The sequence below is a fragment of the Carassius carassius genome, chromosome 36, assembly GCF_963082965.1.
Source record: "Carassius carassius chromosome 36, fCarCar2.1, whole genome shotgun sequence".
NCBI lineage: Eukaryota > Metazoa > Chordata > Actinopteri > Cypriniformes > Cyprinidae > Carassius > Carassius carassius.
Window position 1 is genome coordinate 9,344,078 of NC_081790.1, and position 20,054 is coordinate 9,364,131.

At 42.2% G+C, this 20,054-nt stretch overlaps 1 protein-coding gene across 2 annotated transcripts in view; it reads right to left on the minus strand.

Annotated features, from left to right (window-relative positions):
- The window catches only part of LOC132117096 (netrin receptor UNC5D-like), a 222,486-nt gene that overhangs the window by 48,359 nt on the left and 154,073 nt on the right, over positions 1-20,054 (minus strand). For both annotated transcript variants that reach the window (XM_059526155.1, XM_059526156.1), the window contains exons 5-7: positions 16,228-16,408; positions 13,485-13,652; positions 458-622 (exon numbers count right to left, since the gene is read on the minus strand). In XM_059526155.1, coding sequence (XP_059382138.1) covers positions 458-622; positions 13,485-13,652; positions 16,228-16,408 — 514 coding nt within the window. The remainder of the gene's footprint in view (positions 1-457; positions 623-13,484; positions 13,653-16,227; positions 16,409-20,054) is intronic.

Here is a 20,054-nt window from a genome sequence, read left to right on the forward strand (position 1 = left end):
GAAACCTTTTTTCTGGTTAAGATGACACATTCTATTTATTTATTTATTTATTTATTTATTCATCCATTTTTTTATTATAATTTTTTTATTTGGTTTCATATTCACATGTTTTTTTTGGGTGGGACAGTTTTGAATTGATTTATATTGAGACAGTCTGTAATTTCTTATTTTTTACTGAATGCACTTTATATGGTCTTGTAAAAATACCAATAATAATAAAAAAGGAATGACACATATTGCATTCACAAATTTCTCTGAATTTCAGTTCAGTTTAATTCTACTTTAAACTCCACAATCAACTTTCAAATTTAAACTAAATTCAAGATATAAAATGCATTCTCAATTCTGTTCTGATTGGCATTCATCCTGGTGATGATTAAAGTGATTCCAGTGATGGACAGTGATGGACAGTAATAATGATGATGACAGCAGTAATGACATGGTGACCATTACCCACCTTGAATACAGAGGTCTCCGGTGCAGTTGTCCATGTCCAGGGCAGGTCCATCACACAGTCTTCCTCCATGTTTTGGCTCTGGGTCTGTACACTCTCTAGTGCGCTGCCTCTCACATTCAGAACTACACACAGACCACATAGTCCACTCGGCCCAGCCACCGTCCACTGCCACACACAAAGACACACATTTTCATTAGAGCACATAAAAAGTTTATTGTGCAGAGTTTGCAACTTAAAAATTGGAATTCATACTTCCTCTCAGACCAATCTTGTGTATCTGATATAAACATTCTCCCAGAATAGTCACTCATTTTGTTCCTCTTTCTGCAGGATGTCTTCCTATAATTCCAGGATTTTCCCTCACAAGGTTCGTCTCTGACAAAAGCAAAAGACTATTTACTTTTGTCTTGTTCCATCAGGCTTTTCCCTTTACCCTAACGACTCCATGGGCTGCTGGTGTTTCCTCTGCGGCTAATCTAAATGCAAATGCCGTGTTTGTGTGTCTCTGTTGAGTGGGGTACTGGGATTGAGCTGGGCTGGAGAGCGAGATTAAGTTTTTTTTTTTGTCATTACAGAGTGACTGGTGCCCTCCTCAGATAACGTTTCCCCCAACATGACCAGTGGTTCCCATGTGATTGGTGCTTCCAATGAAGCCATAAATTTAGCCTGCGTAAGAGCACCCGAGGACCCGGCGACAGATAACTCTTTTTTTTTTCCTCTCTTTCGCTCAGTCAGGTTTCTCTTTCTGCCCCTCAGTCTTTCTCCTTTCATATGTCTGTCTTGATTCCCTAAACTTCGACTTATGGAATTTCGTAATCCTGAATTCTCTTACCATCAAATCTCTGTCACATATACACGCTCTCTTTCAGTTGTCTGTCTTTCTGAATTTCTTTTATCCCTGTTTATCTGTCTCGCTCCATCTCTCTTGCTCGCTATGAAGAGCATTGTATTGCGCTTTAGTCAGTAAACAGGAAATCTGTGAGAATGAAAGTGCCACATTAACAGAACGCGGATGCACATCAACTGTAAAACTCCAGAGGCTTATGCCACTGAGGTCAATTTAAATGTAGCACATACTGTTATTGTTACATGTGAGCTGGCTTGGAATGAAGCACACAATGAAGGATCAGAGTTAACAGTTTTTTTTTAAATAAAGAATTCAGGAGTAAGTCCAATGAAGCAAAACAAATAAAAATCAATAGCAGACAAAGGACCAGAGGAGAACACAGGAGTTATAAACAAGGAACGTAATCAGGAAGAACTGAAACAGGTGGAGTAATTAATCAAAAGCCATGTAAACTAATAGACACAGGAACTGTGGAAACAGAAACCAAACCAAAACAGACCATAACCATAACATTTCACCCCCTCCTGGAATGGCACGTCCTAGCAAAGACAAAAATAGTCCAACAGAGGAGGGAGGGTGGGTGCTCAGGAGGTGGTTGTGGGCAGGTGAGGGGCAGGCAATGGAAAAAGGGCACAGTTCATTGGGCCAAGGTGGAGCGGATGGAGGAAGGAGCCAGGGAGGAGCCCAGAGCAGGAGGAGCCAGGTGGGGAACCAGAGACCAGCCAGGATAGCGACCCGCAGCAGAGTTGACTGGTGGAAGAGGAGCCCAGGATGAAGACAGAGAGCCACAGAATTGATGGAACTGGTGGCAGAGCTGGAGCTACTGAGGATTGAGGCTGAGCCGGAGGGAAGAATGAGCCTGACAGAGCCAGAGGAGTGGAGTCCTGAGGCGACAGATGGTGAACAACTGACCAAGTCAGAGCCGGAGGGATGAGGGAGCCCAATGGAGCTGGTGGGATGATGGGCCAGGGTGGAGGCGAGGGAGCTAGGAGCCAAGGCGGAGCTGATGCCCTAGCACTGGGACGATGATAGGCACTGTCACTTTAAACTTTGTGCTGACTCTTTAATCGTGGCAAGCTTGGGCTCTGCGACTGCAGTGGGCTCTGGCAAACTTTCCATGTATCATGATGGTGATGGCTGGCTGGGCTCTGGATCGGGAGTGGGGCAACACAGATCGAGTGGTCTGGGAAGTGAGTAAAGCACGCCAGATTGATAAAGACCCTGGTGTGGTCTTCCAGCGGATGGCCCTGCTGCTCCAGGCAAGGTAGCTGGACCTCGGCCAGGTCCATAGAGGGAGAGGGATGAAAGAAACAATATAAATAAAAAGAAAAGTGCCGCTAAATACTACTCAATTGAGGGTCCGCAATTATGTTACACGTGAGCTGGCTTTGAATGAAGCACACAACGAAATATCAGAGTTAACAGGGGACCAGGGGAGAACACATGACTTATAAACAGGGAACGTGATCAGGAAGAACTGAAACAGGTGGAGTAATTAATCAAAAACCATTGAAACTAATAGACACGGGAACTCAATTGTGGAAATGTGGAAACAGAAACCGAACCAAAATACACCAAAACCGTAACAGTTACAGTATATTACTGCTTTATATGCAGGTTCTTAGACAGATGGATTTGCCATCAATTTGTTCAGAAAGCATGTTTAATTAACAAGGCATAGCAGTGTGGCATATTCACACCATTTGACTGACAAGCCTTGGACTGTTCGAATCTGATCGCAAAATGCACTTCTGGGTTTTCAAGAACAAAGAGCTAGAGAGGATAGAGCACATTTAATGCAGAAAAACTTCCAGAAGAGCTACTGTTACAATATGTAACAGTATTAATATTCTGTATTAACAGTATCTTATTGATCTTTAGCTAAATGACTAAATGTAAATGTAAATCTAGGCTACCCACTAATGTTTTAAAAGCACAATGCAAAACTGGGACATTTCATTCCCTGACGGACTACAATCAGCAGCGCTAAACAAGGTAGCGTATATTCTTACTTGCCAGCAACCCGCCAAAATAAAAGGTCGCTGATTTTAAGTTTGACAATGAAAATTTTAAATGATTCAAATTAAAAATAATAATCAAGGTTCAAACTAAAATAATAATAATATTAGCATTTTTTTTAAGTTTACTATAAAATAATTGTATTTGTATTTAGTACTTAATTTTTATTTTAAATTAAAATAGTATTATCTCACTTTATTATTTAGTTTATATATATATATATATATATATATATATATAAATTAAAATAAAGTGCAATAATATTATCACTATTATTAATTTATTTTTTTATAGTTATATTTCATGGGTCACAGCATGTGCCGCTGTGTAAGAACCAAACCAAATATCAAGGTTCTCATATGAGAACCAAGCTGAAAAACATACAGTTTGTGCACCCCTGTATACAGGTGCTGGTCAAATAATTAGAGTATCATCAAAAAGTTGATTTATTTCACTAATTCCATTCAAAAAGTGAAACTTGTATTCATTCATTACACACAGACTGGTGTATTTCAAATGTTTATTTCTTTTAATTTTGATGATTATAACTGACAACTGAGGAAAATCCCAATTTCATTATCTCAGAAATGTGAATATTGTGAAAAGGTTTAATATTGAAGACACCTGGTGCCACACTAACTCAAAACACCTGCAAAGTTCTGCTGACTTGACAGTTGTCCAAAAGACGACCATTGACACCTTGCACAAGGAGGGCAAAACACAAAAGGTAATTGCAAAAGAGGCTGGCTGTTCACAGAGCTCTGTGTCCAAGCACATTAATAAAGAGGCGAAAGTGAAGGAAAAGATGTGGTCGAAAAAATTGTATAAGCAATAGGGATAACCGCACCCTGGAGAGGAAAACCCATTCAAAAATGTGGTGGAGATTCACAAAGAGTGGACTGCAGCTGGAGTCAGTGCTTCAAGAACCACTACCCACAGACATATGCAAGACATGGGTTTCAGCTGTCGCATTCCTTGTGTCAAGCCACTCTTGAACAACAGACAGCGTCAGAAGTGTCTAAAAACAAAAAGGACTGGACTGCTGCTGAGTGGTCCAAAGTTATGTTCTCTGATGAAAGTCAATTTTGCATTTCCTTTGGAAATCAGGCTCCCAGAGTCTGGAGGAAGAGAGGAGAGGCACACAATCCATGTTGCTTGAGGTCCAGTGTAATGTTTCCACAGTCAGTGATGGTTTGGGGTGCCATGTCATCAGTGTTGGGGAGTAACTAGTTACATGTAACGGCGTTACTTAATTTAATTATAAAATTATTGTAACTGTAATTAGTTACAGTTACTAAGAAAAAATGAGTAATTAAATTACAGTTACTTATGAAATTTTTTAACGATTACAAAGGGGATTACATTTGAATATTTACACACATCCACATACAGATTTAACTGATTTATTTCCCAAATTGCACTGACTATTCTGAGACATACCGCCCTAATAATTTCCGGGATGCGGAAATGCAGTCTGGTTCGTAGAATCCAGTCATAAAAACGAAATGCCTAACACGGACGGAATATGCCACATTTTGGATGACTAAATCAAAAGTAGGTCAGTACACTTGAATCAAAACATGACATGGACTAGTGTCTGTGAATATAAGCCCCAAAAGTGCAATATATGTGCACATTCTGCGTGTCTGTGGAAATCAGGCGCGGACTGGACACCGGGAGAACCGGGACAATTCCCAGAGTCCTGGCAGCCGATTTTGCCCCACTATTTAATATCATTATTGTATAATTGCCTGCCGAATGTACTAAAGCGATCATTTGCGAACCCGCCATTTGATAATTAAATCTCTAATAAGTCATGAAGTGTTAGTTGTGACTCGCGCGCTCTCCGCGCCTCCGCCAAACGGTTTGGATCAGACTCCGAGTAATCAATGCGAGAGAGAGAGAGAGAGAGAGAGAGAGAGAGAGAGACTATGGAAGCGCACAGCTGGAGCAGAGAAGCAGAACTCCTGTTCAGGGTTTCAGGTCAGTTTCATCTATAAAGATGCTTTTTTGTCTTTGTTTTTTTTATTTATTTAATCAAGCAGCAGCACGTTGCTCATCAGTCATCACTCAAAATACTATATAAAGGACATCATTATTATCTGTTGTAATGTTACAGTAGTAATTTAGCTGAAAAAAATCAGATTTTTTAAATATGTTTAGGGGGAGCTATGACAGACAACAACACAACCCTTACGAAAATTAACATTTTAATATTTAACTATAAATCCAGAGAAAATGGTTACTATTGGTTAACTGTGGTAACCAAAAATGTAAAATTATTTTACAAATGTATTTATTTAAAAATAAATACAAAAGTACAAAAAAGAAAAAAAAAATATTTTACTTTTATATAGGCTAATAAAATCATGTTTAACTTTTGTAAGGGAAAAACATGACTCGTGTACAGTATTAGGATTTTTCTATAAAGATATTGTAGTATTGTAGAGTATTGTATAGTAAAGTATAGTTCCTTTTCAGGAACTCGAGCTGCGTCTAGCGCTTTGGGGAACGTCCCTGACGAGACCGACTCTGAATATCGTGTGCAATCCGTCCATCGGAAAGGCGTGACGTCACGGGCGGGGTGACGTAGCGACCAGGAAGCTATAAAAGCACGTGCCGTGCAGCTGGCCTCAGCTTCGCGTCTGTCAGCAAGCGCTCTGTGTGTGCATGTCAAAAGTCTGTCCCGTTGGTCCTATTTATTGTTGTCTGTCCCTTAGCCATTAAAATATCGCTAAAACAGCTCAATATGCCAAAACAAAAGCAAAAGACCAAACATATGAAGGGCGATTCCAAGCCACGTTATAGATTGTGTGTTCCTCCCTGTCCTCGCTACATTACGAGCGGGGATACACACAGTCTGTGCGTGGCTTGCCTGGGATCGAAGCACGCTGAGTCGGCTCTCGAGGGGGCCGACTGTCCGCATTGAGAGCGATTGCCAATGCGGACGCTTCGATCCCGGAGGGCTCTCTTCGAGGAGGGAGCCTTCACCAGCGTTCCTCGCGGTGCTGGCCCCGCTTCTGCCGAGGCAGAGCGGCTGCTGCACTCGTGGGGATCGCAGGTGGATCTGTCAGAGGGAATGGAGACGGGCCAGTCCTTATCTCCTTCCTCATCTGCCAGATCCGGCGCCCAAACCCTGGGTTCGGAAGCACGCTCGTCGGTTTCTTCCCCCCAGGGTGAGGGATCAACTCTTCACTTCTCTTCCTCCGAGGAGGTCGATGTGGAGTCGGTTGCTGGGGATTCGCCACCCCTGTCGCCCCAGTATGAGGAGCTGTTGGAGGTGGTTACGCGAGCAGTAGATAAATTAAAAATTGAATGGCCTGCTGAAAAACAAACCGAGCCGCAGAGAAGCAAACTAGACGAACGCTTTCTGCGGCCGAGGCAACCACCTCCACGTCGGAGCCTTCCATATTTACCCGATCTCCACGATGAGTTATCGAGATCGTGGAACCACCCTTATTCAACCCGCCTCTTCGGCCCCGATTCACTATATTATGGCAACGTGATGGGGCTGGGAGAGCGGGGTTATAGAGCGATGCCACGGGTCGAACAGACGCTCGCGGGCTATCTGTCGCCCGGCTCGGCATCGTCTCTTAAGGCTCCGACATTGCCCACTAAGCCTCTTCGAGTTACATCATCGCTAGTGGGCAAAGGTTATGTGGCAGCAGGTCAGGCTGGGGCTTGCCTTCACACTATGGCAGTCCTTCAAGCTTATCAGGCTGACCTGCTGAGAGATGTCGATGAGGGGGAGGGGATTAAGTCTGGAGATATAGAAGAACTCAGAAAGACCGCTGATCTCTCCCTCCGCGCCTCTAAAGAGACCACTCGCGCAATTGGGCGGTCTATGGCAGCCTTAGTGGCCGCGGAGAGGCATTTGTGGCTGACCCTGTCAGAGATAAAAGAAAGAGACAGGGTCTGCCTCCTGGACGCCCCGCTTCAAGCCTCGGGCCTGTTTGGCGACACAGTCAACACTGTCGTCGGCAGGTTCCAGGAGGCACGCAAACAGGCGGTGGCGTTCCAGAGTATCCTCCCTCGTCGCTCTCGTGGTGCATCTGGGCGGGAGATGACCACGCCACATACCGGCTCCTCATACCGGGAAGTACAAAAACAGAGTGTCGCCGCTCGTGCTCCCCCACGTCGGGACCGAGGGCCCCAGCGACGCTCTGAGTCGGGGGCTTCTAGGGCGAAAGCCGATTTAAGATCTGTCATCGAAGCCCGGAAGTCCGCGACGAAAAGATCCTGACGCCAGGATCCAGAGGGCAGCCCCTGCTGGGGTAGAGCGCGGTCCACCTCATTATACGGTGCCCGCCTCACCTCAGTGCCCTCAGGAGGTCGGCCTGCCAACCTTGCCAGAGTTTCAGGGCGCAGCGGCCTCCAGCGAGCGCTACTCCCAGTTATTTTCGCCCGTGAGCGCAGCGGAGCTGGGATGCTCGCCGCCCCTTCGGGGGCCTCTTACACCAGAGGTCAGTCTCGAGAGACTGATTCCCTTAGTAGATTATTTAGCAGCGTGGAAGCTACTGCCAAATGTATCTCAGTGGGTCCTGCGTACAATAGAAAGAGGCTATTGCATTCAGTTCGGTCATCCACCACCAAAGTTCAACGGGGTTACACCGACTGTGGTCGGCCCCCGGCAGGCTCTGGTTATGGAACAAGAAGTGAATACCCTATTAAGGAAGGAGGCCATCGAGGTGGTCCCTCCTCTAGACAGGGAATCCAGATTCTACAGCCGGTATTTCATAGTTCCAAAGAAGGATGGGGGGTTGCGTCCGATCTTAGACTTACGTCTCCTGAACCGCTCAGTTATGCCACTGAAGTTCAAAATGCTCACTGTCAATCAGGTTGTAGCTCAAATCAGATCCGAGGACTGGTTTGTCACAATAGATCTCAAAGACGCATACTTCCACATATCCATCCTTCCACAACACAGGAGGTTTCTGAGGTTCGCTTTCGGGGGCAAAGCTTATCAATATCGAGTACTTCCCTTTGGCCTCGCACTCTCACCCCGCACGTTCACGAAATGTGTAGATGCGGCTCTGGTATCCCTCCGTATGCAGGGCATCCGCATTCTAAATTTTATCGACGATTGGTTGATTCTAGCTCAATCAGAGCAGATGGCGGTTCGACATCGAGATGTCGTTCTCGCACACATGGGGGAGCTGGGTTTGAGACTAAACGCCAAGAAGAGTGTACTTTCTCCAGTTCAGAGAACCACCTATCTAGGCGTAGTTTGGAATTCGACCACGATGCAGGCACGCTTGTCTCCTGCTCGGATCGAGTCGATCCTCACGTCAGTCGAGAGAGTCAAAGAAGGCCAGTCACTCACTGTCAAACAATTCCAGAGATTGTTAGGGCTGGTGGCAGCTGCGTCCAACGTGATACCTTTTGGCCTGCTGTACATGAGACCCCTACAGTGGTGGCTCAAGTCCAAGGGCTTTTCCCCGAGGGGAAATCCACTTCGAGTTATCAAGGTCACGCGGCGGTGCCTTCGTGCCTTAGACATGTGGAAGAAACCTTGGTTCTTGAATCAGGGCACGGTGCTGGGAGCTCCTTGTCGCCGTGTAATGCTAGCGACAGACGTGTCCCTCACCGGTTGGGGTGCGGTCATGAGTGGCCACCCTGCCCGCGGTCTGTGGAGCGATCGCCATCTGACATGGCACATCAATTGCCTAGAGATGCTAGCAGTCTATCGAGCATTGAAATATTTCCTCCCAGACCTGAGAGGTCACCATGTGTTGGTGCGCACCGACAACACATCAGTGGTCTCTTATATCAATCACCAGGGGGGTCTGCGTTCACGCCCCTTGTACAAGCTGGCACACCAGATCCTTCTGTGGTCCCAGGGCAAACTCCTCTCGATCAGAGCAGTGTATATTCCTGGGAGGTTGAATGTGGGAGCAGACATACTGTCGAGGCAGGGGCCGAGGCCCGGGGAATGGATGCTTCACCCCGAGGTGGTGAAGCAGATATGGAGAGTATTTGGCACAGCCCAGGTGGACCTCTTTGCGACTCAGGAGACATCGCAATGTCCCCTCTGGTTCTCTCTAGTTCATCCAGCTCCTCTGGGACTGGACGCTATGGTACAGACCTGGCCGAGGCTTCGTCTGTACGCTTTTCCCCCTATCGCTCTGCTCCCGGGAGTTCTGGCGAGAGTACGCCAGGACGGGGTCCGTCTGTTATTAGTAGCCCCGTTCTGGCCGGGCCGACCATGGTTCTCAGATCTAGTCTCGCTCCTCGACGGCTCTCCGTGGGAGATACCGATCAGGACAGACCTACTCTCACAGGCTCAGGGCATGATAATTCACCCTCGCCCGGAGTTGTGGAAGCTGTGGGTGTGGCCCCTGAGGGGGCACAACTGTTAGCAGCTGGTCTCTCAACCGAGGTTGTTGAGACCCTACTCCAATCCAGAGCTCCCGCTACGAGGAAACTGTACGCCCTGAAGTGGAAACTCTTCTGGGTCCACTGGGTCAGTGGACCACTGGGTCCACTGACCCAGCAAACTGCCCAGTTGGTACAGTTCTGGAGTTTTTACAAGCCAGGTCTCTGCGGGGTTATCCCACTCCACCTTAAAGGTTTACGTGGCGGCCATAGCTGCTTTCCATGTCCCTTCCAATGATCAGTCAGTGGGTAGACACCCCCTAGTTACACGTTTCCTCCGAGGTGCACTGAGGCTGAGACCTCCAGTACGGTCCCGTGTTCCCCCCTGGGATTTGGTTGTGGTGCTAGAGGCTCTTTGTAAAGCTCCATTCGAGCCAATTCAAGACATCTCAGACAGACATCTAACAATTAAAACTGCCCTGTTATTGGCAATCACCTCTCTAAAGAGAGTTGGAGATCTCCAGGCCCTCTCGGTGGCCCCTACCTACCTAGACTTTGCCCCTGGTATGGCCAAAGCATTCTTACACCCTCGAGCGGGTTATGTTCCGAAGGTTCCCTCTGTCACACCACAACCTATCGTACTGCAGGCCTTCTGTCCTCCTCCCTTTCGGGAGCCAGACCAAGAGAAGCTAAACTGTATGTGTCCAGTGCAAGCACTGGACGCATACGTCCACAGAGCTGCCCTGTGGAGAAAATCCGACCAACTGCTTGTTTGCTATGGTCCTTCTAACAAGGGTTCTCCTGCCACCAAGCAGACCCTTAGTCGTTGGAAAGTCTCCTATGAGTCCTCTGGTCTTCCCCCTCCTTTGGGGGCCAAGGCTCACTCTACTCGGGGTATGGCGGCCTCCAAGGCCTTCTCAGCAGGTGTGTCCCTCTTGGACATCTGCAACGCTGCGGGGTGGTCCACCCCCTCCACATTTGTCCGATTTTACAATCTTGACATGCGAGCCACGCCGGGCTCTTCTGTTCTCTCGTCTTAGCTGTGCTCTTCGGATACACACTAGGCAGGGATTTGGAAGTCTGGCAGCGTTGACACATCGTTCCCCAAAGCGCTAGACGCAGCTCGAGTTCCTGAAAAGGAACGCCTCAAGGTTACGTATGTAACCCTAGTTCCTTGAAGGAACGAGACGCTGCGTCGCAAAGCCATACTCCCGGCACCCCTGCCGGCGCTTGCTTCCCTACTCGAAGCTGAGGCCAGCTGCACGGCACGTGCTTTTATAGCTTCCTGGTCGCTACGTCACCCCGCCCGTGACGTCACGCCTTTCCGATGGACGGATTGCACACGATATTCAGAGTCGGTCTCGTCAGGGACGTTCCCCAAAGCGCTAGACGCAGCGTCTCGTTCCTTCAAGGAACTAGGGTTACATACGTAACCTTGAGGCGTTTTGTTCAATCTTGAGTATTAAAGTCATGAGAGAGATGTATAACAGGGCAAAATAAAGAGACTGAAGAGAAAAATGGAGGTGAAGGAGAGAACTTTTAATTATTTTGCATGTCCCCAAATCAAAGATTTAAACCTTTTTTTATGTCAGGTCCATACAAAAAATAGTTTTGTCCATGAACTGGTTTGTATGAGTTTGAATTTTCCAGTCTGAATTTTTTTCCCAGTCCGCCCCTCCTTTAAATTAATGGCAAAGACATGGTTTCATTTACTACACATAGGCCTACTGAAGCTCGCAGTGTTTTCAACCTCTGCCGCCTCAATATAGGAGTACACGAGCACATAAACATAATTTCTAGAACTGCTCTGTGTCACTTCATGTGCATTTTACTTATTTTGAGAAAACTATCATCATATACAGAGACAGCAGTTTAAAAAAAACCCCAATGTTTCAGGAGTTTATTACACAGAATACATCACATGCTTATTAGATAACTGTATTTAAGTTGATGTATATGCTTTTATTTATTATTCTTTAATTTTCACAAATTTATAAAAGTAATCAAAAAGTACTCAAAAGTAATTAGTTACTTTACTTTAATAAAGTAATTGAAAAAGTTACACTACTATTATATTTTAAACAAGGTAACTTGTAATCTGTAACCTATTACATTTCCAAAGTAACCTTCCCAACACTGCATGTCATCTGCTGGTGTTGGTCCACTGTGTTTTCTGAGGTCCAAGGTCAACACAGCCGTATACCTGGAAGTTTTAGAGCACTTCATGCTTCCTGCTGCTGACCAACTTTATTGAGATGCAGATTTCATTTTCCAACAGGACTTGGCACCTGCACACAGTGCCAAAGCTTCCAGTACCTGGTTTAAGGACCATGGTATCTCTATTCGTAATTGGCCAGCAAATTTGCCTGACCTTAACCCCATAGAAATCTATGGGGTATTGTGAAGAGGAAGATGCGATATCCCAGACCCAAGAATGCTGATGAGCTGAAGGCCACTATCAGAGCAACCTGGGCTCTCATAACACCTGAGCAGTGCCACAGACTGATCGACTCCATGCCACGCCGCATTGCTGCAGTAATTCAGGCAAAAGGAGCCCCAACCAAGTATTGAGTGCTGTACATGCTCATACTTTTCATGTTCATACTTTTCAGTTGGCCAAGATTTCTAAAAATCCTGTCTTTGTATTGGTCTTAAGTAATAGTCTAATTTTCTGAGATACTGAATTTGAGATTTTCTTTAGTTGTCAGTTATAATCATCAAAATTAAAAGAAATAAACATTTGAAATATATCAGTTTTTGAATGGAATTAGTGAAATAAATCAACTTTTTGATGATATTCTAATTATATGACCAGCACCTGTACACACACACACACACACACACACATATATATATATATATATATATATATATATATATATGTGTGTGTATATCATGATCAGAAGTAATATGTAACTTTTCAAATAGTTTTTTCAGGTATAAATAAAAAAAAAAGTAAGGACTCACTTATTAATTGTTTTCCTTAGTAAAAGTACAAATATTCAGTTTCAAAAATTCCTGTTCAAATGTTGAGGGCCAGTTAGATTCTTTTTTTTTTTTAAGAAATTAATACTTTTATTCAGCAAGGATGCATTAAATTGAACAAAAATGTCAAAGACATTTAATTTTCATAAATAATGTAACAAAATATTTTGATTTCAAATAATGCTATTCTACTGGACTTTCTCTTCATTAAAGAATAAATAGAAAATGTACAACAGTTTCTACAAAACATACATTATTAAGTGGCACAACTGTTTTCAGAACTGAGTTTCAGCATATTAGAATGATTTCCGAGGGACTGAAGACTTGGGTAATAATGCTAAAAAATTCAGCTCTGCCATCACAGGAATAAACCACATTTTAAAATATATTAAAAACAGCTATGTAAAATTGTAATACTATTTTACAATATTACTGTTTTACTGTATTTTTGATCTTCATGAGAATAAGAGACTTACAAAAATATACATTTTATAAATATTTATCAAAAATTAGCAATAAAAACATACCAATCCCAAACATATGAATGTAGTATATGTATAGCAATGCCTTAAATATTTTACACCCTAATAAGATGTGACTGAAAGTAATGATTCATAACTCAGTGAGTAAGTTCAGTAATGATTCAGCAAATTATTGAGTTGGCAGACCAATTCAAACCAGTTACAAAAGAACCTGCTCATAAGGCTCTTATATTTTTCACAAATCAGACTAGACTCATCAAGACATATATATTTAAGGATAACAGATTTGTTTTTGAAACACCCAGACCTTGCTGTTTCATGACATTCAGCTCAGGCTGCAAGCTCACAACTCACAGGTTAACTGTTCTGTGTCTCTAACCTGGGCACGGAGAGGTGCAGGTGCTCTTCTGAACAGACATTCCTTCACAGAAAGCTCCTCCATTAAGCGGAGCAGGGTTAGTGCAGGTCCGTGTCCGCTTCTGAACTCCTCTCCCACAGCGGACATTACACTCTGACCAGTCCGTCCAGGATGACCACCCTCCATTCACTGAAACAGAGAGAAAAAAGTGTGGATTAACATTGGCCTCATTCTGTACTGCATTCTTTGAAATTAGCTTTATGCATCATTACTCTACGGCCTACTACAAGGCATTGTTTATCCACACCACATGGTTCAATCTGGAGAGTTTCACTTCACATGCAACTACATTAAAGCAAGCTCTGTAACCAAAAATAAAAATAAATGTGTTAGGATTTTTCCAAGGGGACTTCAAAATCATAAAAATCTAAAACATAATACTAATCTCTCTCACTCTTACTGCTCACAAGAAAGTGATTACCGTAACTTTTGTGTGTGAATTGGCTCTTTTAATATGTTTATGAAATGTTTACATGCAAATAATAAACTCAAAATGGAATCAGTACTTTCCAGATGTGTGCAATTTCACAGATGTCTCTGCAATCTATGAGTACTTACATGCAACAGGATTTTAACAGCACACACAGCTCTAGGAAATACTCAATGTAATTAACTCGACTAATAATTTGTTGATTTAATTGGTACATGAAACTGGATTATACAGATATTACATTAGATGCCATTTCATATTGCCCAAGACTACATAAACATGCTAACACATGCTAACAGCCACGCTGAGTACTTAATGAGAAAAACAAATAACTAAGATAGATATCATGAATGAATACATGAAGCGGACATGTGAAGGACAGATACATTTGAAAATAACCAATAGTGGGAGTTTCACTATAATAAAAGGGTTCTGTTTTTAACTACTGCCAAAATATACTCTGCTTATTAATTTCAGAAATTGTGCTCAATTGTGGGTAAAACTCACTACCTCCGAACGGCAAATATAAGACTAGCTAATTTCTCTTCTCTTACCCAGTGCATTGTCTCATTAACATTGCTCTATGAATATTATCATAGCCAGCAAACAATGCATTTGTTTCTTTAATACAAGCACACAGATTAATTTTCTTGTAGCTGCTGAGCCCAAGGGACTGCTGGGAGTCATGTTAAATTGTAGATGCTACGCTAGCTGCTAAACTTTAATTGTGGATCAGTCAGTTAGCGCTCAATCAGCGCTGCCTGCTTCTGACAGCTGATGTCAAAGCTTTTCAGTGTGTTTAATCAAGCCTCTGAAACTGCCAGCTTTAGCCTTCATCTGTGACTGACTCTCAGAAGCCACTCAGAGGGAGAAAGAGTGTGCCATATTACCTTACCATCAAAATATTGAGGATAAAACACTAGGAGACCATGTCAATTAGGCTAATGGAGCCTGAACCGTGGCAATGCTGGCCACACAGGGAGCGTTAGAATCATTAACTCATTATATGTGTTGACAAAAATAGATAATCGAACCCATACCAGGCGTCTAAGTGATGGCCTCATGCAGACACAGGTCTGGAGAAATGATGAAATGGTGTATTTCTACATTATGTTTCGCTTGATGAATTATTGGGGATTTGAAAAATGTGGATGCTGTGTCACGGATCATGGCGGGATGGTGATTTATAGGTGATCATTTTTTTGTAAACTGTTCGAGTGAAGGTCGGTGTAGGTGACTAAATGGATGGGCGGCACCATTCTGCAGCATGCCAAACTTTCACACATTGTGATCTGCAGTAACTCTTGTGAGATCCAGATGTTTCAATGCAACTTTTCTGGCACTTACACTCAAAAGCATGAGATAAAGCATGTTTTCTTCCTTAGCATTTAAGGAATTTGTAGCTCTCATACCCCATTCATACTTTTGCTTATTCCAATGTCCAAAAACACTGGCATTTTTTTCACTGTTATTTGTCATTCTACTTTGTTTTGTGTTCCCGCCAGACTGTCAGTTGGGGATTTGTTCAGCAACTCTTTTTACAGTTTAAATCATTACATCAGTAGGTGGTTACAAGTGATTCGTTCATTTAAAAGATTCATTCAGAAATGCTGAATCATTCAAGAAAAATACAAGTGACTGTCTTTATGAGTGAATATTTGTAAAACATAATTTGAGTTAATGATTTGATGACTTGATCATTAAAAGTATCACTTGTTTTGTTCGTGAATAAATCAGTGTTTTTAAACAATACAGCTGTGATTGATTTAATGACTTATTCATAAAGACTTATTTTGTTTCTGAATGTGTGTTTTAGGTTACACTGTGACATACAGTAGGTGCCAAAAAGTGTTTCCGGTCTGTATGAGTCAATGATTCATTAATTCAAATGATTCAATCAAAACACTAATTAATTCAGAAAAAATATTGAGCTTTTATGAGTGAGCAATAGAATGATTCCAACAGTGTTTTTAAAACAAATTGTTTTGGTAAATAATTTGATCACTTGCTTATAAAGACAGCAACATGTTCTGTTCCTGAATAAATCAGTGTTTCTGTACAAACTGGTTGTGAATGATTTAGTGACTCATCCATAAAGATAGTCACTTGTTTTATTCCTTGATGAATAAAATCAGCTGTGGATGATTCATGTAAACTGAAGAAAGAATCACAGAAAAAAAAAAAAACTAACAAAAAAGTCTAGAGTAAAGTCTACTAAATACCAAACTAAAATCATATTTGAATGATAATGATATTCCGAACGTGCTTATATACCAAATACTATGACTGTTGCTGTGGCGCTACGTCTTCTAGCAACAATGTTGCTGGCCAGGCAGGTGTAGTTTCCAGAGTCAGACAGCCTTGCTTCATTGATGATCAAGTTGTGGTCAGCTCGAGTGTCAATATTGATGTCCTCAAGAGAACTCACCAGCTCTTCATTCTTCAACCACTCAACCTAGAAAAAAAACAGGCAGATTTGACAGCTTAAAACCAGCCTTTGTGAGTAAATCCAGACATTTTAATGAAAGTTTACTGTCAATCCAACCAGCAGAGAAGCAACGCAACTGTGAGGCCACAAGCAAAAAGCAGCCCCCTCTCCTGGAACCAATCTACAGTTTTCACGAGGAGGCTATAGAGTTGATTTGCAAAAGTTTTTTTTGCCAACCTTTTCTCAGACTTCACAACCAGCATGAGGCCGTTCCTGACAGCTTATCTGAAGCAAACATCGCCCCCACATCAGCTCAGCCAATTAAATCCAAGATACATTGTCAAATAGGACACCAGACATATCAGTGCAACAACAAGCCTTTCACAATGACCTCTGTGTGACCTATCAAAGACTGACAGCCCAAAAAAAGCATGTTCCGTTTTCTTTTTTGGGTCACATTCAAACCCGTCAACCTTGATCTGGTCACAGGTCACAGATCATCCAAAGACCTCATGTCAGTTTGGGGCGACTGCAAGGTCAAGTTCCGCCAAGTGTTATTTATTCAGCTCTGATGTTTGACGTTCTGATTCATTAGGCTTTACAAACGTAGCAATGGCGTGACGACACACCCTTCTTGCATGGTTGATCACGTAAATTGCAATCGTTTGCCAACAGCCGCTAGTTCTAAGTCGGTCCAGAGGGGCGGCAGTCGTCAGGGCACAGGGACGTGGGTTGATTTATGTCACTGCGTGTTTGCAGATTAAAAACACAGCACACCCCTTGGGAATCTCTGTTTATGTGTAAAGTTTTCGCCCTCTGAGCTTGAACATCACGGCAGCAAACATGCATGTGGGGCAAGCAAAATTGCACAACTCCCTCTCTAAGACCTTAAAGAATAATGAAGAGAGGAAAATCAATATATCAGCCATCAGATTGTCATGTGTGAGAGATTTCTCTCTCTCTCTTTCTCATCTTCGTGATGGCCGGAGAGAACTCTTTCATCATATGCTTTTAATTTCACTCTTTTCTCCGTTCCATTCCAGAGCTCCCAGAACGGCGGTGACTGCATCTGTCCTCTCTCTCTCTCTTTCTCTCTGCCTCTCTTGCCTTTCCCTTCATTCTGTGTTTACGGTTGAACCGCAAAAGCTAATCCAATCATGTTGCTTCTTTGACTTCATAATGCTTATGTTGAAAAACATCACTGATCTTTTAGTAACAGAAGTATATATATATATATATATATATATATATATACAGACACACACACACACACACAAACAAAGTGCACAAATGTCAGAGAAATATCCCTATGAACATTAAACATTAATGACATTATATATAAATGTTTAATGCATATTCCTACTAAAAATAGCAAATACTTCATTACCCTACATTTTTTTTGTGCAGATAAATAATTGTATGTCTGATAAATGTTTAAATAGATAAATGTTTATACAGTATTTGATACAGTATTTGAAAATTACATTGACAAATTTAAATAATTTTTATACATTATAAAATTAATTACATTTATTACATGAAATGTATACATATAATTTTTAATCTATGAAAAAATATAAAGATAAATGCTGCTGTTTATTGAGAGTTTCATATCCATGTAACTGGTATACTAAAAAAATCTGTATGATTTGTTTCCATTATAAATGTGTCTGCAATATGTTTGTTTTTTAAATCAAGCTAAAATATGAAGTTATTGAACAACCTCAAAACAAACTAAAGACTGAAAGACATCAAGGTCATATATAAAATGAAGTTATTGGATAAGGGCTTTTCATTAAAATATAAATGTGTTATTGTTCATAGTCTGTAGATGGCACTGCATGATTTGCTCCTTGCATCCTTTAGAGAATGGAAAGATTACACTGAGCAGTTAATTATTAAGACTATTATAAGATATCAGTTGGAGATCATCTGTGTAAAGTAGCATAATTATCAGCAAAAAACACTTTAAATAATAAAACCTAATTCAATCATTTATTGGTTTACTGAATATTAATTTCCATATCTTTTTAAACCATCTCACACACTCAGGTTCATTTAACCCTGTGTTCTCAGATCAAATACACTAAAAAAGCCTGTATTTTCCCTTCAAAACCCTCTTCTGTGAATCCGTTTTACTTGTTATCTAAACTCTTTCATTATCTGAGATCTAATCTAAAGCTTTTCCTCTATCAATGCCTCCATCTCCCTTCTAAGAGTCTGTTGAGGAGAAATTCCCTCTTGTTCTGTACGTGTGTGTGTGTGTGTTTTGTATTCAAATCACAGGCTTTTTCTGGGACTGCTCTGGGCCTCTGGGGAGGGGGGGGGGGGGGCATTGGTTTGGAGGGAGATGGAGAGATGAGAGAGGAGACGAATACAGAGGGACAGATTCAAACGGGTGTGATAAGCCTCCGGTCAGGGAACAGAGGAAATGAATTTGTTTAATTAGCACATTTGTTCCAATTACAGGCCCATGAATGCGGACCTCAACAACGCCACGCCCACCAACTAAGACCCTCAAAGGACAATACAGATCAACTCTGTCACGCTAATTTAACCTCTTTCCAAACATCCTTTGAAGGCACAGACCAGCATTACATTGGTTCTACAGGCTTGTACACAACAGCTTCAAGAGCCCATAGGGCATCGGGACTGCATGCGAATCTTAAAGATATAATCTGAGAAACTGAGAAAAAAAAGAAAAAGAAACTGTACTGTACACTGGTCAACTAATCAGTGAACACTGGTTGGTTTTAATTAGTTCACTCGTACACAGTAGTGAGAGAACATTTTTTGGCCCGCGCTAATTTCAAATAAAGTGTCATGAAAATTCAAACGCAGCATCAGAAAGCGACATTAGCTTACATTATAATCAGTGATGCTGACACAAAGTCCAAATGATTTGCAATATCGCGTCTAGTGTAAATATATACGATGTGATAGCAAAAACACGGCGAGTGTTGTTAAGTAAAGAAAAGTGGACCTTGAAAATAGATGGTTCAGATGTGAATGGACTGAAAAGTTTTGAGTGAGGGATACCATCTTTGTTATACCATCTTTGAGTTCGGTTGTTTGCTTTAGCATAATTCATTTTCAAGATCTGAGGTAAAATATCTATTGTTGCTTTCACTATGGCTAAGATCACGCAAAATAATAAACTCATATCAGACACTTTTAACACTGAATAAAGCACATAATCAATACCTAAGATTATCACTTTTATATTTGATTTGTATGGCAGACATAGAGATCCAGATTTTTTTGTTTGTTCATGTTTTTAATATTCAACAGGCAAAGTTCTTCTGTATCTAAATGCAAAAATTGTTGAAAATAAATCAGACTACTTGGGGGGGTTAAAAATTTCACTGTGTGGGGGATTTGGCAACCTGGCGCCCCTGCTTGCTGAGAAGGTGCTGTGCACAGAAGCTGTGTGAGAACGGGAAAGGGGAGGGGGCGCGGTGTAGGGGACAGTTCACCCATGGGGGGGTGGGGGGAGTTGAGTGGGGGGGACTATGCAACAATGTTCTCTCTGTAAGATTATTACGGTATCCATGTTCGGTTTTAACTCAACAAACATGAGATCTAATTTCTCCATAATATTGTGCTTTCAGTTGAGTTCAGTTATTATTTATTTCCATCAGTTGGGTTAACGTAAGGCCCTGTAATTAGCTAA